The sequence below is a fragment of the Ranitomeya variabilis genome, chromosome 4 (assembly GCF_051348905.1).
Source record: "Ranitomeya variabilis isolate aRanVar5 chromosome 4, aRanVar5.hap1, whole genome shotgun sequence".
Lineage (NCBI taxonomy): Eukaryota > Metazoa > Chordata > Amphibia > Anura > Dendrobatidae > Ranitomeya > Ranitomeya variabilis.
Window position 1 is genome coordinate 640,312,342 of NC_135235.1, and position 24,623 is coordinate 640,336,964.

At 44.1% G+C, this 24,623-nt stretch overlaps 1 protein-coding gene across 1 annotated transcript in view; it reads left to right on the forward strand.

Moving 5' to 3' along the window:
- Nucleotides 1-22,358, forward strand: part of LOC143768161 (uncharacterized) — an 84,050-nt gene extending 61,692 nt beyond the window's left edge. Inside the window, exons 8-12 of the mRNA XM_077256850.1 lie at nucleotides 15,883-16,047; nucleotides 16,130-16,253; nucleotides 16,337-16,434; nucleotides 17,929-18,019; nucleotides 19,419-22,358. Of these exons, the coding sequence (XP_077112965.1) occupies nucleotides 15,883-16,047; nucleotides 16,130-16,253; nucleotides 16,337-16,434; nucleotides 17,929-18,019; nucleotides 19,419-20,506 (1,566 nt within the window). The 3' untranslated portion in view covers nucleotides 20,507-22,358. The remainder of the gene's footprint in view (nucleotides 1-15,882; nucleotides 16,048-16,129; nucleotides 16,254-16,336; nucleotides 16,435-17,928; nucleotides 18,020-19,418) is intronic.
- Nucleotides 22,359-24,623: the final 2,265 nt, after the last annotated feature.

Sequence of the window (24,623 nt, forward strand, 5' to 3'; positions counted from 1 at the left end):
GGACTCTGGCATTAACTCATAATACCAGAGTGGCAATTCCTGATCAACAAGAGCTTTCCAGACACAGTAACGAAACTGCAGCTGTGAACTGGAACCAAAATACAAAAACAAAACATGGACGAATGTCCAACTTATCTAGTAGATGTCTGGGAGCAGGAACAAGCACAGAGAGGCTTCTGATAACATTGTTGACCGGCAAGCATCTAACAGAGAAGCCAGGTTATATAGCGACACCCAGATCTAATCAGAACAGGTGAACAGGGAAGATGATGTCACAAGTTCAATTCCACCAGTAGCCACCGGGGGAGCCCAGAATCCAAATTCACAACAGTACCCCCCCCTCAAGGAGGGGGCACCGAACCCTCACCAGAACCACCAGGGCGATCAGGATGGGCCCTATGAAAGGCACGAACCAGATCAGAGGCATGAACATCAGATGCAGTGACCCAAGAATTATCCTCCTGGCCATATCCCTTCCACTTGACCAGATACTGGAGTCTCCGTCTGGAAACACGGGAGTCTAGGATTTTTTCCACAACGTACTCCAACTCACCCTCAACCAACACCGGAGCAGGAGGCTCAACGGAAGGCACAACCGGTGCCTCATACCTGCGCAATAACGACCGATGAAAAACGTTATGAATAGAAAAGGATGCAGGGAGGTCCAAACGGAAGGAAACAGGGTTAAGAATCTCCAATATTTTATACGGACCGATGAACCGAGGCTTAAACTTAGGAGATGAGACCCTCATAGGGACAAAACGAGAAGACAACCACACCAAATCTCCAACACAAAGCCGAGGACCAACACGACGGTGACGGTTGGCAAAAAGCTGAGTCTTCTCCTGGGACAACTTTAAATTGTCCATCACCTGCCCCCAGATATGATGCAATCTCTCCACCACCGCATCCACTCCAGGACAATCCGAGGATTCCATCTGACCGGAGGAAAATCGAGGATGGAACCCCGAATTACAGAAAAACGGGGAAACCAAGGTGGCAGAGCTGGCCCGATTATTGAGGGCGAACTCCGCCAATGGCAAAAAAGCAACCCAATCATCCTGGTCAGCAGACACAAAACACCTCAGATATGTCTCCAGGGTCTGATTAGTCCGCTCGGTCTGGCCATTAGTCTGAGGGTGAAAAGCAGACGAAAAAGACAAATCTATGCCCATCCTAGCACAAAATGCCCGCCAAAATCTAGACACAAATTGGGTTCCTCTGTCAGAAACGATATTCTCAGGAATACCATGCAAACGAACAACATTTTGAAAAAACAGGGGCACCAACTCGGAAGAAGAAGGCAATTTGGGCAGGGGAACCAAATGAACCATCTTAGAAAAACGGTCACACACCACCCAGATGACAGACATCTTCTGAGAAACAGGCAGATCTGAAATAAAATCCATCGAGATGTGTGTCCAAGGCCTCTTAGGAATAGGCAAGGGCAACAATAATCCACTAGCCCGAGAACAACAAGGCTTGGCCCGAGCACAAACGTCACAAGACTGCACAAAGCCTCGCACATCTCGTGACAGGGAAGGCCACCAGAAGGATCTTGCCACCAAATCCCTGGTACCAAAAATTCCAGGATGACCTGCCAACGCAGAAGAATGCACCTCAGAGATGACTTTACTGGTCCAATCATCAGGAACAAACAGCCTATCAGGCGGACAACGATCCGGTCTATCCGCCTGAAACTCCTGCAAGGCCCGCCGCAGGTCTGGAGAAACGGCTGACAAGATAACTCCCTCCTTAAGAATACCTGTGGGGTCAGAGTTGCCAGGTGAATCAGGCTCAAAACTCCTAGAAAGGGCATCCGCCTTAACATTCTTAGAACCTGGTAGGTACGATACCACAAAATTAAACCGAGAAAAAAATAATGACCAGCGCGCCTGTCTAGGATTCAGGCGCCTGGCGGTCTCAAGATAAATCAAATTTTTGTGGTCAGTCAATACCACCACCTGATGTCTGGCCCCCTCGAGCCAATGGCGCCACTCCTCAAACGCCCACTTCATGGCCAAAAGCTCCCGATTCCCAACATCATAATTCCGCTCAGCGGGCGAAAATTTACGGGAAAAGAAGGCACAAGGCCTCATCACGGCGCAGTCAGAACTTTTCTGCGACAACACTGCCCCAGCTCCGATCTCAGAAGCGTCGACCTCAACCTGAAAAGGAAGAGTCACATCAGGCTGACGCAACACAGGGGCAGAAGAAAAACAGCGCTTAAGCTCCTGAAAGGCCTCCACAGCATCAGGGGACCAATTAGCAACATCAGCACCCTGTCTAGTCAAATCGGTCAATGGCTTAACGACATCCGAAAAACCAGAAATAAATCGACGATAAAAGTTGGCAAAGCCCAAAAATTTCTGAAGACTTTTAAGAGAAGAGGGCTGCGTCCAATCACAAATAGCTTGAACCTTGACAGGATCCATCTCAATGGAAGAGGGAGAAAAAATATATCCCAAAAAGGAAATTCTCTGAACCCCAAAAACGCACTTAGAACCCTTGACACACAGAGAATTAGACCGCAAAACCTGAAAAACCCTCTTAACTTGCCGGACATGAGAGTCCCAGTCATCCGAAAAAATCAGAATATCATCCAGATACACTATCATAAATTTATCCAAAAAATCGCGGAAAATATCATGCATAAAGGACTGGAAGACTGAAGGGGCATTAGAAAGACCAAAAGGCATCACCAAATACTCAAAGTGGCCCTCGGGCGTATTAAATGCGGTTTTCCACTCATCCCCCTGCCTGATCCGCACCAAATTATACGCCCCACGGAGATCAATCTTAGAGAACCACTTGGCCCCCTTTATGCGAGCAAACAAATCAGTTAGCAACGGCAATGGGTATTGATATTTAACCGTGATTTTATTCAAAAGCCGATAATCAATACATGGTCTCAAAGAGCCGTCTTTTTTTGACACAAAGAAAAAACCGGCTCCTAAGGGAGATGACGATGGACGAATATGTCCCTTTTCCAAGGACTCCTTTATATATTCTCGCATAGCAGTATGTTCAGGCACAGACAGATTAAATAAACGACCCTTTGGGTATTTACTACCCGGGATTAAATCTATGGCACAATCGCACTCACGGTGCGGAGGTAGTGAACCCAGCTTGGGTTCTTCAAAGACGTCACGATAATCAGACAGGAACTCAGGGATTTCAGAGGGAATAGATGATGAAATGGACACCAAAGGTACGTCCCCATGAGTCCCCTTACATCCCCAGCTCAACACAGACATAGCTCTCCAGTCAAGGACTGGGTTGTGAGACTGCAGCCATGGCAATCCCAGCACCAAATCATCATGTAGATTATACAGCACCAGAAAACGAATAGTCTCCTGGTGATCCGGATTAATACACATAGTCACTTGTGTCCAGTATTGTGGTTTATTATTAGCCAATGGGGTGGAGTCAATCCCCTTCAGAGGAATAAGAGTTTCCAAAGGCTCTAAATCATACCCACAACGATTGGCAAAGGACCAATCCATAAGACTCAAAGCGGCGCCAGAGTCGATATAGGCGTCAGTAGTAATAGATGACAAAGAGCAAATCAGGGTCACAGACAAAATAAATTTAGACTGTAAAGTGCCAATGGAAACGGATTTATCAAGCTTTTTAGTGCGCTTAGAGCATGCTGATATAACATGAGTAGAATCCCCACAATAGAAACACAACCCATTTTTCCGTCTAAAATTCTGCCGCTCGCTTCTGGACAGAATTCTATCACACTGCATGCTTTCTGGCGTCTTCCCAGTGGACACCGCCAGATGGTGCACTGGTTTGCGCTCCCGCAGACGCCTATCGATCTGAATGGCCATTGTCATGGACTCATTCAGACCCGCAGGCACAGGGAACCCCACCATAACATCCTTAATGGCATCAGAGAGACCCTCTCTGAAAGTAGCCGCCAAGGCACACTCATTCCACTGAGTAAGCACAGACCATTTACGGAATCTTTGGCAGTAAATTTCAGCTTCATCTTGCCCCTGCGATAGGGACATCAAAGTTTTTTCTGCCTGAAGTTCCAAATGAGGTTCCTCATACAGCAAGCCCAAGGCCAAAAAAAACGCATCCACATTGCGCAACGCAGGATCCCCTGGTGCCAATGCAAAAGCCCAGTCTTGAGGGTCGCCGCGGAGCAAGGAAATCACAATCCCAACCTGCTGTGCAGGGTCTCCAGCAGAACGAGATTTCAGGGACAAAAATAGCTTACAATTATTTCTAAAATTCTGAAAGCTAGATCTATTCCCTGAGAAGAATTCCGGCAAAGGAATTATCGGCTCAGATACCGGAGCATGAATAATAAAATCTTGCAAATTTTGTACTTTCGTGGTGAGATTATTCAAACCTGCAGTTACACTCTGAAGATCCATTATTAACAGGTGAACACAAAGCCATTCAAAGATTATAAGGAGAGAGAAAAAAAAGAAAGACTGCAGCATAGACAGACTGGCAAGTGATCCAATTAAGAGCACAGAGAGAAAAAAAAAAAAAAAACTCTCAGCAGACTTCTTATTTCTCTCCTTTCTCAGCCAAGGATTTTAACCCTTTAGTGGGCCGGTCAAACTGTCATGATCTCCATGGCCAGAGAACTAGCATAAGCCTCTATAGGAACAAGCTCTTGGAAGATGTAACTATACTGACCATGAACTAAACCTACCGCATCATCTAGAAGTAGCCAGGTAGCATGTCCTACTTTTTATCCCTATATGCCCAGCGCCGGCCGGAGAACTAAATAATGCTAGCAGAGGGAAATATAAGACCTGACTCACCTCTAGAGAAATGCCCCAAAAAAGGAGACAGAGGCCCCCCACATATATTGGCGGTGATTTTAGAAGAAATAACAAACGAAGCAGGAAAATAGTTTTAGCAAATTTGAGGTCCGCTTTCTAGATAGCAGAAGACAGAAAGCATACTTTCATGGTCAGTAGAAAACCCTAACAAAACACATCCAGAAATTACTTTAGGACTCTGGCATTAACTCATAATACCAGAGTGGCAATTCCTGATCAACAAGAGCTTTCCAGACACAGTAACGAAACTGCAGCTGTGAACTGGAACCAAAATACAAAAACAAAACATGGACGAATGTCCAACTTATCTAGTAGATGTCTGGGAGCAGGAACAAGCACAGAGAGGCTTCTGATAACATTGTTGACCGGCAAGCATCTAACAGAGAAGCCAGGTTATATAGCGACACCCAGATCTAATCAGAACAGGTGAACAGGGAAGATGATGTCACAAGTTCAATTCCACCAGTAGCCACCGGGGGAGCCCAGAATCCAAATTCACAACATACGGGTACCCAAACGTCTGGATGTCAGCCCAACATATATTTTTGGGCAAGTGCAAGTTGCATAGTAGATTACTTGTGTTGTATTACAAGTAATGTGTTGCCTGATGTTAAATAGCTTTTTTCCATCTGCTGATTGAAAATTTACTGAACGAAAAATGTTTTTACAAGCTATGCAATTTCCACAGGAAAAACATCCTTTGATGGGACCACCAGAACGAAGAAAAGTTCCACTGCGAGCTATGGCCGGGACATAATGGCTGCTCATCAGCAAGTCCCCCAAATTTCTACGTCATCTTGGCGTCATAAGAGGGAAATCACCTAAATTTTTAGCCAGTATCGGGTCCGTTTTTAATACACCCCAATGTTTTTGGATACAGGCTCTCATTTCCCGCCATTGTCCGTTATATGTTGAGATGTACCGAGTTTTATTTTCCATCCCAATTGGTTTAACCTTTGGACGTAAAAGATCTTCTCTTGCACATACTTTGGCCCGATTATAACCTGCCTTGACACATTTTTTAGAATACCCTCTCTCTAGAAATCTTGCACGAAGATCATTAGCTTGAAATTGAAAATTAGACTCAGAGGAACAGATCCGCCTCATCCTAAGGAACTGACCAACTCACACATGAGTCGCTTCCCTCCTATGCCAGAGACACATCTCACGTCCTGACGAGAATTAATGGGATACAGTTAGAGGGGGATATGATTTTAGTGACCGCAGACATAGAAACCCTATATACGTGTATTCGGCACGAGGATGGCTTGGAGGCAGTCCGCTTCTTCCTGGGAACCAGCAACTGGGATGGCCCAACATGTGAATTCATTTTAGAATTGTTGGATTTTGTTTTAACCAAAACATTTTTTGTATTTAAAGATGTTTTTTATTTACAGAAACGCGGCACTGCCATGGGCGCGGCCTGTGCGCCATCTTTCGCCAGCCTCTTTCTGGGTTACTGGGAACAGGGAGTTTTCGGCGGGGATGGCGCCAGGGGCGCGGACCATGTGCAGTGCTGGCTACGTTATATTGATGATTTATTCATTATTTGTCAAGGAACGGAAACACAATTACAAGATTTCATGCAGCAATTGAATTGCAATAATTTCAATATCAAATTGACATATTTTACTAGCAGGAACTCAGTCAATTTTTTGGACATTAATATTTATGTTGATCAAGATCTTTTTTTGCAAACTGATGTTTATAGAAAACCTACATCAACTAATTCATTGCTGCATGCAAATTCTAGTCATTCTTACAATACTATTAAGGCCATCCCAGTTGGTCAGTTCCTTAGGATGAGGCGGATCTGTTCCTCTGAGTCTAATTTTCAATTTCAAGCTAATGATCTTCGTGCAAGATTTCTAGAGAGAGGGTATTCTAAAAAATGTGTCAAGGCAGGTTACAATCGGGCCAAAGTATGTGCAAGAGAAGATCTTTTACGTCCAAAGGTTAAACCAATTGGGATGGAAAATAAAACTCGGTACATCTCAACATATAACGGACAATGGCGGGAAATGAGAGCCTGTATCCAAAAACATTGGGGTGTATTAAAAACGGACCCGATACTGGCTAAAAATGTAGGTGATTTCCCTCTTATGACGCCAAGACGAAGTAGAAATTTGGGGGACTTGCTGATGAGCAGCCATTATGTCCCGGCCATAGCTCGCAGTGGAACTTTTCTTCGTTCTGGTGGTCCCATCAAAGGATGTTTTTCCTGTGGAAATTGCATAGCTTGTAAAAACATTTTTCGTTCAGTAAATTTTCAATCAGCAGATGGAAAAAAGCTATTTAACATCAGGCAACACATTACTTGTAATACAACACAAGTAATCTACTATGCAACTTGCACTTGCCCAAAAATATATGTTGGGCTGACATCCAGACGTTTGGGTACCCGTACACGCGAGCATGTCCGGGACATTGTGGCTGCGGAAGCAGAAACTGAAATTTCAGTTTTAAATACTCTACCCCGCCATTTCCGTTTATTTCATAACTGCAATCCAAAACACCTTCTCGTGAGAGGCATTGAACACGTCCAATGTGGTGTTAGGGGTGGAGACATCAAACGTCTCCTGGCCCAAAAAGAATGTAAATGGATATTCACTCTCGGCACAATGGTGCCGGAGGGATTAAATGAAACTATGGGCTACTCCTCTTTTTTATAGATATTGCGTACTCTGTTTCCCTCTCCTCTTCCCCCCCTTCCTCTTGGTGTTTGACCTTTCTCCAGATATGCCATCTCCTGTTAGGTTCGGTCTCATTTTTAAGTTATGTTTTAACTATTATTTTTAATCTTCTGTTTTCTTGCCTTTCTTTTTTAGTTTCATACTTTATTGTGATCCGAATATGTAAAAACACTAAACAAATGGTTCAACATCATTTTACGCAAGTGACGATCCTCAGGAAAATTCATCCATTAATTTCATCACAGTTTCCTCTTCTTTATTATTATTATATATGATTATTAATGTCTATGTGTAAGCATTTATGTGGTCATGTTGTGAATTACCGTATATACTCGAGTATAAGCCGAGATTTTCAGCCCAAATTTTTGGGCTGAAAGTGCCCCCTCGGCTTATACTCGAGTCACGGTCGGCGGGTGAGGGGAGAGGGCGCTGAGGCATACTTACCTGCTTCCGGGGCTCCTGGCGCTCCCCCTGCCCGTCCCACGGTCTTCGGTGCCGCAGCTCTTCCCCTGTTCAGCGGTCACATGGGACCGCTCATTAGAGAAATGAATAGGCTGCTCCACCTCCCATAGGGGCGGAGCCGCATAATTCATTTCTCTAATCAGCGGTGCCGGTGACCGCTGACAGAGGAAGAGGCTGCGGCAGCGGCACCGAAGACCAGCTGTCCGGGAGAAGGAGCGGGACGCCGGGAGCAGGTAAGTATTACATATTTACCTTCCCTCGTTCCACCCGCCGGGCGCCGCTCTGTCTTCGCGTCCTCTTGTTCTGACTGTTCAGGTCAGAGGGCGCGATGATGCATATAGTGTGCGCGGCGCCCTCTGCCTGATCAGTCAGTGCGGAGAGACGCCGGGACGGGATGCTGAGGAGCTGCAAGCAAGAGAGGTGAGTATGTGTTTTGTTTTTTTTATTGCAGCAGCAGCAGCAATGGCACAGATTTATGTGGAGTATCTATGGGGCAACGGTGCAGAGCACTATATATAAGGCACAGCTTTATGTGGAGCATCTATGGGGCAACGGTGCAGAGCACTATATATAAGGCACAGCTTTATGTGGAGCATCTATGGGGCCATAATCAAAGGTGCAGAGCATTATATATGGCACAGCTATCTATGGGGCCATAATCAAAGGTGCAGAGGTAATATATAGCACAGCTATCTATGGGGCCATAATCAAAGGTGCAGAGCATTGTATATGGCACAGCTATCTATGGGGCCATAATCAAAGGTGCAGAGCATTGTATATGGCACAGCTTTCTATGGAGCATCTATGGGGCCATAATGAACTGTGCAGAGCATTATATATGGCACAGCTTTATGTGGAGCATCTATGGGGCCATAATGAACGGTGCAGAGCATTATATGTGGCACAGCTTTATGTCGAGCATCTATGGGGCCATAATGAACGGTATGGAGCATCTATTTTTAATTTTTAAATTCACCGGTAGCTGCTGCATTTTCCACCCTAGGCTTATACTCGAGTCAATAAGTTTTCCCAGTTTTTTGTGGCAAAATTAGGGGGGTCGGCTTATACTCGGGTCGGCTTATACTCGAGTATATACGTTATGTATTTGTAACTACACTATTTTTTAGTTTTCAATTGGCATTGTTGGCACTTGTTATTCATTTGCACTATTTAGATATGCACTATTAGCACAGTCTTTTAAATGAATCATGGTGGTTTTATGTCACCTTTTATGGCAATTTCACAATATTATGGCAAGCCATTATTATGTATCAGTGTCGCACTAATTTATCATTATTATTATTTTTTATTTTGGATTAATGTGCAGATTTAGCTATAATATTCTCTGTTTTTATAGAGATATTCTGTGAATTTTACAAATAAGCACGTGATTTCATATTTCCTTTTTTTTACAACATGTTCATGTAGCACAATATTGTTAATATTGTACACTTTGTATGTAATCTATTTTAATAATACCAACATGAGTTTTTCACACTTATCTATTACGTTGTTTATGTTCTGTATATATGATTGACTCATTTCCTGATGTGTTGTCCTTCTTTTCTTCGCGCACGCAGTTCCTCCTGGCCGTCAGTGCCCCTTGCGCCTCCTTGTCTCGTGTCGGGTACAATGCGGCTCGGCACCGGCCGCTGTATCCGGCATGTGCATTGGTGACGCGGGGTTGCAGCTTCGGTGCGGAGGAATTGCGTCCGCGCATGCGCGAGGGCAAGAAATACAATTGGCCTTTTCCTAGTCATCTGACCGGAACGACCGTGTATTTAAAGCCGACCTTTATTCATTTGAGACCACGCCCCCTTGAGGAAGCGAGAGTAATTCTCGCGAAACGCACGTCGGGGAGTGCGACCCGGTCCTGGTCTGAACCCAACATACTATGGGTAATTAATGCAGCGCCCCAGAGTTCTGGTCGTTGCAGTACTGTGGCTCTGCCACTAAGGGGAGCCATGGTACGTTCGATGGCACTGAAGGAGTTCCTCCAATCAGGTATCACAGACACCAATATGTTTCACAGCTGGGCCTCCGGGGGGAGCTAAGGGTGCTATTCATTAGGCCACTCCCCACCATAGTGGGTAAACTGGGGGTCAGGCAGGAAGTTAAGAGAGAACGCTGACGGGATTGAACGGAACAACACCCTGTGGCAGGGGGTGTTGTGAAGGGAGAGACTGTAGGGTCTCTGCCAGGGGTGGGATCCTGGCAGAGGCTTGGCATTGAAAGAACGTAACGGGTCCGCGCAGGCTCCTGGAAGCGGCGGGACTCAAGAAAGGACTAGAAGCGAGATAGATTGTGCTGAGTGAGAAACGAGATCAAGCAGAAGGAGAATACCAGCAGGGGTTGTGCTGAAAGAGGCAGCACCCTGCTGAGGCGCAATACCGGTGGCCGGAACGCCGAGGGAGTGGATTAGAATACAGCTTCAAGCCATACTCCAAACAGCGGCAGGACAGTCGGTCTCAGGCGGGCTGTCTACCACATATCACCTATGAAGTCTTGGGGGGCAATTGCGGGAGAGGGGCGACTCTAGGGTCCCGGAAGAACTCCAGGCCTACCTGACAAACGGGTGCCATTCCAACCTGAATACAGGGAAGGGGTGGATTACAGAGGAACATCAAATCGAGTTGTGAGGGAACTTAAGAAACAGACACAACCGTTGTGGGGTTACTTTCCGTGAGCACAGCAGGGAAGGACTACAACACATAGCGCTAGAAGGAAGGCACAGATTTCCACCTGAGAGGAGAACTCTGGAGGTGCCATTGGACCGGCCGGACTTGCGTAGCCTGGTGAACCGTGTTCCGGACTGAGGACTCAGAGATCTCCAGTAAAGAGGTAAAGAGACTGCAACCTGGTGTCCTCGTTATTTACCGCGACTTACACCCCACAACTGCACCGCTCCATCGCTACCGTTACTACCACCTATTACACCGGACGTCCCCCACTGACGGACAGGGCCACGGACCGGGTCTAGCCACCGTGACAACCCCGAGACTGAGAATTAGAGGCCCGGCTCCGGGTATCCCCTCGGCCCTGCGGTGGTGTGGGGGCGCTCCAACTTGGCGTCACGAACAGGATCTACTTAAGCCTGAAGAATCAGGTCATGTGTGCCTAGAGACTGTGATTTGTTGTGCTTGGACTGTACTTTATTGCAAGACTGTGTGCTGTGCCATTTGCCGCCAAAATCCGCCGCCATTGCAGCGCTGAGGAGAGCGCAGGAAGAGAAGAGGGGCGTGGAGTGGGCGTAGACGAGCTGGAGAGCGCGAACAGTAATGGCCGCCCAGTCTAAATATTTCTGTGCAGTGAGGACGTGTCCGTCAGCAGCAGAGATCCGCCTCCTAATCCTTAATGGGGGGCGGAGGCAGAGAAAACGAAACTGCTCACGCAGGAGAGAGCGGGAAAAAGACCAGGAAGCGACCCACGTGGAGGACGCTATGGCCAGCAGCTCCGAACCCGACAGCGGGGTTGAAGTGGAAGTCTCCCCTGACTACCCGGATGAGCCCAGCAGCCTGTCCTCCGTGGATAACACCAAATTCCTGAGAGCCGAGATGGAGGATTTATATAACCAGCTCCTCCAACTGCACGTAAGAGTCCAGGCCCCGCATCAGGTGGGACCGGCAGTGGATTCCCGGACATCGGAAGAACCAGCGGGACCTGTTGCGGAAAGTGGAATCGTACCAGTGGGTGAGTCCGCCGATCCTGCCCCACCAGCAGAGGGTGTGTTAGTGGGCCCCGTAGCAGCACCACCTCTCCCGGGGACCCATAGACTTCAGCGCCTGTTACCATGGGAGGAAGCCACGGGCATGGAACACCGTATGCGAGCCCCAATCACCCCTACTCCCTTGCCGTGTGAGGTCAGCGCGGAGCGCACGGTGTGCCGCTGGGTGAACCCTGGATCCAATCTCATGGGGTTCCCCGGGGTGGAGACCCAGAAGGGAGAAATGGTACAGGCCCTAAGCTGGGAAGAATACCAGATCCAACTAGAACAGCGGTGGCGAGAGGAAGAGGAAGCACATCAGGCTAAACGGGAGGCCTACCATCAAAAAGATTTGGCGGTCAAGGACCGGGCCCGTAAGGACCCCACCACTCACCAGGCCCCGCGCAGGCAGGGCATCGTCACCATCTTTAAACTCCAAGGAGGCTGGGGCTTCATTAAAGAACCGGGGCTATATGCGGAGGTCTTTGTCAACCGACGGGATGTCGAGTCACACCTTAGAGAGGGTCACCCCGATCGAGACCTCTATCCGGGAGACAGTGTTACTTACACCCGGCATCTTGGGGAAAAGGGGTGGTTCGCTCTGAACGTCTACAAGAAAGAGAAACCAGCCCCTGTGGCCAAAGTGCCGCCGTGTGACCGATCTGTAACCACCCTGGTCGGCCCCACCTGCCTGACCACAGAACTTGCGATCTGCCACCCGATCGCCGCCACCACCGTCGTGCCTAAGGAGGTGCCCCTTCGAGTGACCGATGTTCCGGATGTACCAGCACAGAGAGAAGTGGGGACACAGACCTTGATCGCCGCGCACGACCTGGTCGTGCAACAGACCCGAACCCATGGGGTGTATCTGGCAGTGGGAGTGGACCTGAAACCTGAATTGCAGGGGTCCGCCCGCCAGGTGGCGCCTCATGGAAACTTCTGAAAGAAGAGTAAGATTTCGCTTTGTGAAAATGTAAATAGTTACTGTTTGTTCTTTTAAAGTTGCTGCTAAACCTGTCCAGGGTTAATGGATCCCTTTGTTGACCTGGGATCCCCTTTGTTTGTTTTTTTCTTTTTCTTGAAGTTTTTGCACAAAAGTTTAAAGAACTGCAGAAATCATGGACTGTGCATGATTCGAACTTCCTTTGTAAATAGTTTGCACCTTCTTAAAGGTGCTCCCTACTGGTTTTAGCCAAAGACACTTTGCGAAGATATTTGCCCTATTGGTTTGAGCCAAAGACACTTTGTGAAGATACCTTTCCTACCGGTTCTAGTTAAAGACACTTTGCGAAGATACCATACCGGAACCTTTGCATGGACTGGTAGGCTGAGAAAACGAGCTACCTCAGAAAGACTTGGTCCCCTCTTAAAGGGGATGTGAGAAACTGAACTTGAGAGAGATACTGTTGCAGAACAGTAATGCCATAATGATGCTTTGAAAAGAAATGTAACTGTTTTACATGCTAAGTTATATGTGTTGAATTTGTTGAAATGTGAAATCTAAATAATGTTTTGCAGAAAGAAAAGATGCAGAGAGCCCGTAGGGGTAGAGATAGAGATCTGCATAGCTGAAAGTAAGGAAGTAATAATGAAGGTGAGGATAGAAGGTAAACCCCGCGTCCCCATTGAAAGTTACTTTGTTACTAAGGACAGAGAGTGAACCCGTAGGGGTTAGAGAGTGAGTCCTTAAAGGAGCCGAGTAGAGCGGGCTCAGAGTTCTTTAAACGAAAGGAATGTTATGTCTATACTATGTATAGTAGCGAAAGGCAGTAGGCCCTGGATGAACAGGGCGGTCCTGTAAAAGAAAGGAGAGGCAGTAGGTCTGGTGCCATAGGGACAGGCGGTCCTGCAGGTTCAAAGTAGGAGAATGTGAAGTTACCTTACCCTGTAATGTGATTATAGGAAGGCCTTTGGTAAACTAAGAGTGTATGTTTCTTAAAGGCAATGTTAACTTATTGTTCCAGAATTTGCACTAAGTAGAATACCCGGTTGGGTAACAGGAGTTATGCATAGCCTGTAATTTATAATGTTGACCATGTTTGTAACGTTAAAAGTGTCCTCACCTCCCATAAAGGGAAGCCTGTTCAAGTATACTTATCGTTTGCACTCAACAAAATTGTATGTCTTTTTGCTAATCTGTATTGTTGTTTTTCTTCCCAGTCCCGGAGTACTGTGTTTAACCAGGGGGGAGTGCAGCGCCCCAGAGTTCTGGTCGTTGCAGTACTGTGGCTCTGCCACTAAGGGGAGCCATGGTACGTTCGATGGCACTGAAGGAGTTCCTCCAATCAGGTATCACAGACACCAATATGTTTCACAGCTGGGCCTCCGGGGGGAGCTAAGGGTGCTATTCATTAGGCCACTCCCCACCATAGTGGGTAAACTGGGGGTCAGGCAGGAAGTTAAGAGAGAACGCTGACGGGATTGAACGGAACAACACCCTGTGGCAGGGGGTGTTGTGAAGGGAGAGACTGTAGGGTCTCTGCCAAGGGTGGGATCCTGGCAGAGGCTTGGCATTGAAAGAACGTAACGGGTCCGCGCAGGCTCCTGGAAGCGGCGGGACTCAAGAAAGGACTAGAAGCGAGATAGATTGTGCTGAGTGAGAAACGAGATCAAGCAGAAGGAGAATACCAGCAGGGGTTGTGCTGAAAGAGGCAGCACCCTGCTGAGGCGCAATACCGGTGGCCGGAACGCCGAGGGAGTGGATTAGAATACAGCTTCAAGCCATACTCCAAACAGCGGCAGGACAGTCGGTCTCAGGCGGGCTGTCTACCACATATCACCTATGAAGTCTTGGGGGGCAATTGCGGGAGAGGGGCGACTCTAGGGTCCCGGAAGAACTCCAGGCCTACCTGACAAACGGGTGCCATTCCAACCTGAATACAGGGAAGGGGTGGATTACAGAGGAACATCAAATCGAGTTGTGAGGGAACTTAAGAAACAGACACAACCGTTGTGGGGTTACTTTCCATGAGCACAGCAGGGAAGGACTACAACACATAGCGCTAGAAGGAAGGCACAGATTTCCACCTGAGAGGAGAACTCTGGAGGTGCCATTGGACCGGCCGGACTTGCGTAGCCTGGTGAACCGTGTTCCGGACTGAGGACTCAGAGATCTCCAGTAAAGAGGTAAAGAGACTGCAACCTGGTGTCCTCGTTATTTACCGCGACTTACACCCCACAACTGCACCGCTCCATCGCTACCGTTACTACCACCTATTACACCGGACGTCCCCCACTGACGGACAGGGCCACGGACCGGGTCTAGCCACCGTGACAACCCCGAGACTGAGAATTAGAGGCCCGGCTCCGGGTATCCCCTCGGCCCTGCGGTGGTGTGGGGGCGCTCCATTAACCTCTTACTTCTTTATTGCTTTTTGGGCGGCAATCTTTATTAATACATGTGGCAATTTGGTTTACAATATCTGTACTAACAGAGGGGTGGAAAACTCTTGCCTTACTTATATATGTGTAGTAATGGCTATTTCTATGCCACCAGCCATGGCCATGTTTTAGTTATATTATTGATAGCCGCTCCTATCAGCCGAGGGCTGTGACCGCTGTGCGTTTGCACCTATTGGGATCACACTGTTCTTCTATATCCATGTCAAATATTTATATTATGTGATATATTTATTTTTCTTGTAATTTTTTGTAACTAATAAAAAATATTTTTATACAAAAAAACTCTAGTTCTCCTAAAATTAATCATAGCCCCTAGAACTCTTTGTAGGGTCTGCCGAAAAAATGCTCGGATTTCTCATTAACTTCCATTATACTTGTTACTCGAAACAAGCACTAGAGCATTACAATTTGCTTGGTTCGAGTAACAAGCATCCAATCATTTTAGTCCTCACTCATCTCTACTAATAATTGTATTATTACATGGGATTCTTTATGATGTTACATCTGCTCATCTTCTCCATATTCAGGTCCCTACAATATCGAATTCTCTCAGTGGAGATTTTCTATATAAGAGAATTTCCAAATTGACCTGTGAAGAATGGACAGGAACAGGGAAAAGATGGCAGAGAGGATATTACACCTCACCCTAGAGATCCTCTTCCGGCTTACTGGAGAGGTGAGAGATTCTGATGACGTCACATTACATCATTCTTATCTATGGGAATAACAAATGAACAGAACTGGAGAGGTGAGGACTCTGGGAATGTCTGTAGTGAGGTTTATTAATGTGTCTCTCCATAACCAGGATTATACAGTAGTGAAGAAGACCTCTAGTGAACACTGTCAGGACCCTGTGTCTGAGGGATGGGGAAGACCCCTGAGCCCAATCATTGGACTGCCACCTCACCCGCTAATACATAAGGACCAGACGATACTAGAACTCACCTACAAGATGACTGAGCTGCTGTCTGGAGAGGTGACACTGCTGGGAATTCTGTGACATTATACAGTAATGTTATTAAGAGATCTGCGGATGACCGTGTGATTGCATGTGTCAGGTTCCTATAAGGTGTCAGGATGTCACCGTCTACTTCTCCATGGAGGAGTGGGAGTATTTAGAAGCACACAAAGATCAGTACAAGGACTTCATGATGGAGGTTCCCCGGCCCCTCACATCACCAGGTAATAGACAGGACTAAATACACACTGCCTATAATTATCTGTATGTAAAGAAAGAATTCACTCCCTGTATGTGTTTCCTCTAGTTCTTTCCAGTAAGAGGACAACACCAGAGAGATGTCCCCATCCTCTTCTTCCACAATACTGTAAGCAAGAAAATCCCAATGTTCCTGAAGACCATCAGGTAGATGGAGAGAAGGTGTCATGAGGTCTCCCCTATGATGTTTAGAAGGCTGTGAAGATCTTGTGCTCAGTCTTGTTTTATCCATCAATATTCTATACAGAACGACCAATTTATTAGAAATATCAGTCCATTCTTAGTTGAAACCTTCCTGTACAATGGACACAGGACTCCAGAGTCAAGCATAAAATTACAAGATCAGTTTTCAATGTGAATTCACACTGGAATGGGAAGATTGAGTTACTTCGACAGTGCATGCTAATTGATAATATATTAACCCAGACATTTCTTCAATAATTGCCATTTGCCCTTTTACGTGCAATGTCTAGAATATACTGAGAATGTTGTGATTGAAGAAAAGCATCCAATGTAAGAGGATCTTGTGCACATAAACAACTTGTCGAGGAAGATATCAAGAACCATTCTTAGGAACAGGTTGCGTAAATTGCAGCTAAACAAAGCAACTAACTTGTCCAAATTCACTAGGTGTTGATTCACATAAATGGGCTATAGCATCTGATGACAAGTGCCAGTGCCATTGCTGTCTAAAGGAAAAAAAAAGAAAACTTAATAGGAGAAAAGAGAGGAAAGGTTATTATTATTGAGCAGCGGAAAAACATTGGTCACATGAATTCAGATTTATGTTGCACTGTCCTGATGAGAGTGTGAGAATTTGGCACAAACAGCATGTTTCCATGTATTCTTTAGTTTCAGGTAACAACATGTCAGACTGTTGGAGGTGGAGTAATTTTGCAGGGAATGTTTTCATGGCTCTTACTTGGTCCTCTGATAACTGTTGATGGATGTTTGTACACTGGAGTTTAATTAACCATTTTTGGCCTACTGAGTTCATCACTTCATATTAACCGACGTTTACCCTATGTAGAAGGACAGTGCACCATGCCACATTGGTCACATAGTCATGGATTGCTTCCAAGAACATGACAGTGTTGTTTTTCCTGTTTCGTTGGCCTTCACAGTCCCCAGATTATAATGCCATAGAGCATTTCTGGAAGAAGGTAGAGCGGTTTGTTCAGAGTGTATCAGACTCTCCTTCTAGTTTGCATCATGTATAAGAAGTCATCATATCAGTGCGGGCCAATATTCATACGGAATTATTTCAACACCTAGTACAATTTAAGAGTCAATCAATAGCTGAGATTCTGAAGGTCAGAAGAGGTCCAATACAATACTATATACTTGTCTCTAGTAAAGCGACCATTCATTGTATGTTTTTTACTTGGTGGAGATGACAGGATAAAACTGATCATAGACATTAGATGTCAGGATCTTCTCACAATCTCTGGTTATGGAGAATACTGGTTACAATTAGGAGCCGCCAGGTTGAATTTATGCAGGAGACCTACAGCTATATGATAACTACTGCTGCCAAGGCATTTTTGATCATTATGTTCATTTATGATCTTTTACATTTTACGTTGTTCAAAATCATTTAACATGACTTCTCCATCTGTGACCTGTAAATATTTGTTTTAGGGTGAAGATCTGACGTATAATAATACTACAGAGATGTGCGTGAGGGGTGTTGAGCGTTGTAAGGAGAAGATTCCTGCAGATGATGACTCCGGTGAGTATTGACCACTAGATGTCAAGAGAAGTCAAATTTTTTCTCGATCACTGGCTTGTAGAATTCTGTGTTACATTTTTTAGGTTCGCATGGCATTTTTTTCATGTGGATTTTACTCAGAAAAGTTCCTTTTTTAAAGAAAAATTTCTTGCACTGTTCTGTATGGAGATACTTAGGCATTAACAGTACTGTCTAACATGAACGTTGTGCTCAGTGGCTGTCTCTAAATATAGTTTTGAAGCTTGTTCTTTTCACAGATTCTAATTCAGGACCAATGAGAAACGGAGATAAAAACATTACCGACTAACCACAGGATGCACTGTCATATATGAGAATTTTCTCAGCATAAAAACCTCAATAGCATTCTTCTTTATATGCAAAATATACTGGTGTCTACAGATACGTCTCTATGCACTGGTACAATATACGTGTAAAAACTTACGAGAGTTACTGTTAGTTTTAAAGCTCCTAAACAATTACAATAAATATAAACATACATTGAACATATTATTAGTCATCCGTAAAAGACGTGAATAAATATGGCACAATTGCTTTTATATCGCTCACTTTTTAGAGTGATAAAAACTCATAATTCAGAACTTTTTCCCTTTCAGTAAAATGGCACATAACTGAATCCAAATGGACTCCATAATAATCAATGGGGCCACTCTACATCCATCTGCTTCAATTGTGAAACAGATCAGTTTTGAACATAAATTCTGATTGTTTCTAAAATGGAACAGACAAACAAAACTCCAGAATCCAAATGTGAACACAGCCTATGGCTTTTTATATATGAGAAAAAAGATGTCAGATAGATAAAAAAAAACCTGAAACATAGATCAAAAATGGATCCATCACATTGAAAAGTCAGTAAGTTTTTATATATAATTTTAAAAAAGTATATCTGAATGAGGATTAAGATACTCCAGTGAATATATAACTGTATATAATTGGTGACAGGCACAAGGAAACATGAACCTATAGAAAAGACGGCTTCAGAAGAGCTGTGAACAATTGAAACAGCACAACCTGGTGGCGTAATTTAATTTAATTGTCTCTGCTTTGTAATCCGCTATCTTACGCATGACGTCTGAAATATACACTTTCACATAACCCTGGCCTTTTAGGCCCTTGTGCAAATCATATGGAGGAACTCCAATAAATTAACTTTTACAAGTTTATTTCAAAATTGCAAAGTAAGATATGAAAAATGCACCGTATTGTAATTATAATTGTTTGCAAAAAGTAAGCTACTGGGCCTAAAAGGCCAGGGTTATGCATTCTAGGGTTAATAATCGAATTGCATTAAAATGTGTAAGGAAATATTATAAAATATATGAAATACAGTATTTTCCAGGCTGTTATTAAAAAAAAAAATCTGTTTAATTCTTGGCAGATGATTGTACCAAGAGTCCAGGGGGATTTCTGATATTTTCAGATATCATAGCAGAAGATCATGGTATTATACCAGATACATGTGAAGAAAATGCCATTATCCCAGATAAGCCTCAAGTCCTTCAAAGAAAAAATATTTCATCTAATCCTTTTCAACAAGTCATTTCTTCTGCTTCATCAAACACTGATATGCTAAACAAAAGTCACAGCAGGACTGCTGAACATCAAATGGCTCACATTACAGAGAAGCCATTTTCATGTTCAGAATGTGGGAAATGTTATAGTGAGAAATACCAACTTGTGACACATCAGAGAATTCACACAGGGGGTAAGCCATTTTCATGTTTGGAATGTGGGAAATGTTTTAAGTGGAATACAAATCTTATTATACATCAGAGAATTCATACAGGGGAGAAGCCATACTGTTGTTCGGAATGTGGTAAATGTTTTACAGAGAAAACAAATCTTTTTAAACATCAGAATATTCACACAGGGGAGAAGGCATTTTCATGTTCAGAATGTGGGAAATGTTTTACAGAGAAAACAAATCTTGTTAAACATCAAAAAATTCACACAGGGGAGAAGCCATTTTCATGTTTGGAATGTGGAAAATGTTTTAAAGAGAAAGCAAATCTTGTTATTCATCAGAGAATTCACACAGGGGAGATGCCATATTCTTGTTCACAATGTGGGAAATGCTTTACAGAGAAAACAAATCTTGTTATACATCAGAGAAGTCACACAGGAGAGAAGCCGTTCTCATGTTCAGAATGTGGGAAATGTTTCACAAAGAAAACAAATCTTGTTACACATCAGAGAACTCACACTAAGGAGAAGCCATTTTCATGTTCACAATGTGGGAAATGTTTTAATCAGAAATCAAATCTTGTTACACATCAGAGAATTCACACAGGGGAGAAGCCATTTTCATGTTCAGAATGTGGGAAGTGTTTTATAAATAAACCATCCCTTGTTTCACATCTTAAAATTCACACAGGAAAGAAGCCATTTTCATGTTCAGAATGTGGGAAGTGTTTTAATCAAAAGTCAAATGTTATTAGACATCAAAGAACTCACACAGGGAAGTAGCCATTTTCTTTTTTGTACAATTTAATTGACAAATATGTACAAGAATAAACTTTATAGTCAAGTAAAGACACATGTCTACAAGAGAAGGGGAATGTTAGTTATGTAGAGCACTAAATGATCATTAAAAAATATATACAATTACCTTTTGTTATGGAAGAGCAACTAATATCCAAATAATACACCTGAAGCTATTATTAAATTGGGTCACATTGCCTACGCGCTGTCAGGATTCAAACCCAGCAGCTCCTGTGCATGAGACAGCAGCTCTTCCCTCTGAGCTATTCAGCTCGATTGACAGCTCTGTGCTAACCCAAATATTTATACCTATGTTGTTGCTGATGTCTCCACCCTGAGTTCATGTTGGTCACCACCCTGAGTTTCTGATTGTCTCCATCCTTATTGAACATCCTATTTAAACCTGGCTTTGCTCTCCTTTCCTTGTGTGATTATTGAGCTGCCAGCCACTAGTCAAGCTCCCTTCCACCTGCTGCTTCTTCAAACGATATTGCTGCTCCAGATATCGACCTCTGGCTTCCTCGACTATGATTCCTGCTTATTCCTTCAAACGACATTGCTGTTCCTGTGTACTGAATCCTTGGCTCAGGTGCTGTCATGGAAAATATTACTTTCCAGCTTTTAAACTTGTGGGGGGGGGATGTGTTGTGGCTAATACACTGAAGTAGCACCATAAGTGTTTATCTTTAGTGTACCACCCACTACAATACCCCTTTGATTTTATCCACACAGTATGATGCCCTCACACTACCCTCTAGCCAGTATGATGCATCCATAGATCTTTCCCCTACAGTATTCACCACATGCACATTATGATGCCCCTGATGGATTATTCCCCCATACAGTATGATGCTCCCACAGTGGATGCTAATAATGAAAATAATTATTGTATATCTATTATTTAATTTGCTTGTTATTCAATTAATATGTTCTTTCTAGTGTATATTGTGATACAGTGACCCCTGTAACAGGTAGGGGGCGCTGCATGGTCTCCCTGGTATGTGCACGGAGTCGTATTGAGGCCATGAGAATCGACCTGCAGTGATGTCAGGATCACGTGACCAGCCCAGGTGATCCATTACTGTGGGTGTGCTTACGGGTACATAATGTGGCCAGGGTGTGGGTCACGTGGTTCCTGTGTGGTTCCAGTGTTTGGATCTGTTAGGTCCAAGTGCAAGGTCCTGGAAGCCTGTGTTGGAAGACCTGGGAGGAGGCTTCCTGGAAAGCACATGGTTTGGACCTGGTGGCCTGTGGTGTTGGACTAAGTCCTGAATAACACCCAGACAGGCCACATGCCTCTGTGGTTGGACGGTCCCAGGTGGGATGGACGTTCTGAAGACCACAGTGTGATCATGGTCCCGGACAGTCTGTGTTAGAAGCTCCTGTGAGTGGAGTCTTCTTGGAGCACCTGAGAGACTGGGGATCTGGATGATCGTTGATCGGTGTTGGGGAAGCTACCGGCCTTCGGTGGCTCTGGACTGACTGAGGTGTGCCGGCCAGGCAAGTTGGTGAACCCCGTAAGGCAGTTTCCCCAGGAGAGAGGACTGACCAGGAGTCAGCAGACGGAGCAGGAGCTCCCATAAGGTATCTCCATGAATTATTGGTGCTTGTAACATGAACTGTATGGTAACCCACGGCAACTGGTCAGGGAGGACCAGCGTGTTTAGTTACCACAGAATAAGGGCCTGAAACCTGAAGTGATGTCCGGGTTCAGTATGTAAATGGACTGCTCATGGTATGGTTTATGAGGCATAATAAACCGTATGGACTGTTCTGTTTTAAAAACCCGTGCCCGTGTGCTGAATATCGCGGCCAAGCGAGTGTCCCCCAACACACTCAGTAGGAATAGTCTTACAATATATATATATATATATATATATATATATATATATATATATATATATAAGCTACGTTGTACTTTTCTCTGTTGAACTGTGAAAATGTTTTGATAAGAATGACTTATTGTCTGTGACAAACATTGTTGACTGATGAGAAGAGTGGGTTTTTTATACACCAATTAATTGTTGCTAATGTGCAAAATATTTTGGTTTCAGCGAGTTCAGAGACCTCACAGCTGTGAGAATTTTGATTTAAAGGGAACCTGTTAACTGACTCCAAACCTGACTGACTGTCCAAACCATTGGCAGTATGAATCAAAGCCTGACTCTTCAATTTCAGCCAGGTATTTTTTTTTTCTCTGAAATTCTCTGCCATTTCAGAGAAAACATACTTTAAAGATCTCCCTGGAGACAAGACTAGTCCAGCTTTGCCTCTGTCCAGCTTCTCCCAGCTCTGCTCCAGGTGATTGATAGGTTTCTCCCATAGTCACCCTCTGCTAGATTTTCCCAGAGCTGTTAGAAGTGATTGACAGGTCTCTCACTATGGGAGAGAATTGTCAATCACCTGTCATTGGGAAAATCTGGCCAGGGGCAGAGCCTGACTAGTCTCATCTCTTGCTACGGTCATCAGGTGGATTTTTAAAGTATATTTTCTCTGAAATTGAAGAGCATTTCAGAGAAAAATATGCCGGGCTGCAATTATACAGCTTGGCTCTAATTCATGCTGACTGCAGTTTGGGCACCATGAATCAGGTGACAGGTTCCCTTTTAAACACTGTAGGCTTTAGGCAGCAAAGTAGACTACTCTCCATAGACAGTTATTTCTTTTCATCTCTTCCTTTATCCTATCCCTTTATAATTGTAACTCTTATTCTAAATAAATTTATTTTTCTACAAATCGCTTGTGAAAATCAGGTCTTTGCTAGCAGAGCAACTTTCCATATCAATGCCCACCCTAAGTTCCATCTCACACAATATGATTCTTTACACAGTACCTTCACGCACATATAGACCCCACAGTGCTACTCAAAATTTATGATTCCCACACAGTGCCACACAATACATTATAAGACCACCACAGTGCTCCTACTTCAGTATGAGGCCTCCACAGTGCCTGTTAAATATGCTTATTTTGAACATTTATTTAATCAAGACTATTCACCAGGTGCATTACTCTTAAAGAAAATGTCATGATATTCTCATAAAAAAGGTAGTGGTTTATTGAATTGTCCACAGAAAAACCACAATTTAGTGAAACATAAAAATAGATGAAATAGTTACGAACAGATTGTCCATGTGTAGATATCAGCACTTGATACTCATCTTTCCCGAAGTTTGAATGGTAAAAGCCGTCTGTGTGAAGTCTGAAGGTCATGATGGCTACCAGCTAACAGCTGTTGCTTCCTTGAGTGACTTGTCTGATGTCCATAGAGAATGATGGTAAAGGCAGGAGGTGACAGTCCCACGTGACAAAAGCCCCCACACCCTCCTAAGAGACATTTATATATGTTTTCTACAGACCACGTGTTCTCTGTATATGGTGTTGACTCATACTCTGAGCTTTATACACAGAAATAGCTCTTTGTAATGTCAGCAAGAAGCAATGTGCTCAGTACAGGATTGAGATTAAGAATAATTCAATTAATTAATATTTAACAATTCCCCCTTTTGAGGGTGACAGACATTGATTGGAACCCTCAAATAAAATATATTAATAAGATCTTCTTTCTTCTTTCCTTCTTCTTTGGCAAAATAGTTTAGTGTTCATAATAATATAAATAATAATAATAATATTGTTATACGTACTCAATAATATAATGATATGTAAATTCATGTTATGGTAAGCCGTGACTAATATTCATATAAAATTTATATATATACTTCCCTATATCTACTTGAAGCATCTCCGGTCTGATCATCATCTGATGTCATCTGGTCTTCATCTTGATGTCTTCTTCTTGGTTCTTTTTAAAACAATCTTTATTATAATTCTTTTGAAATAGATGATAGCATGTAGATATTGTAGAGACTGTGTCATGTGTCAAAGTCCATAGATTCAAATGTTGATAAGAAAACAAAGTTCATAGATGAAATGTAGCTTTAATATCTGTGCAGTGTCACCTTTAGAGACCTGAACTTACATTGGTTCGCCTTGGAAATCATCTGGAATTCTTCCATATCATCCGCATTGGTCTTGGAACAGGTGTGACGTCTTTGGTCATCAAAGCAAGGGTTACATTGACTCTTCCTTGCTAAACATAGCA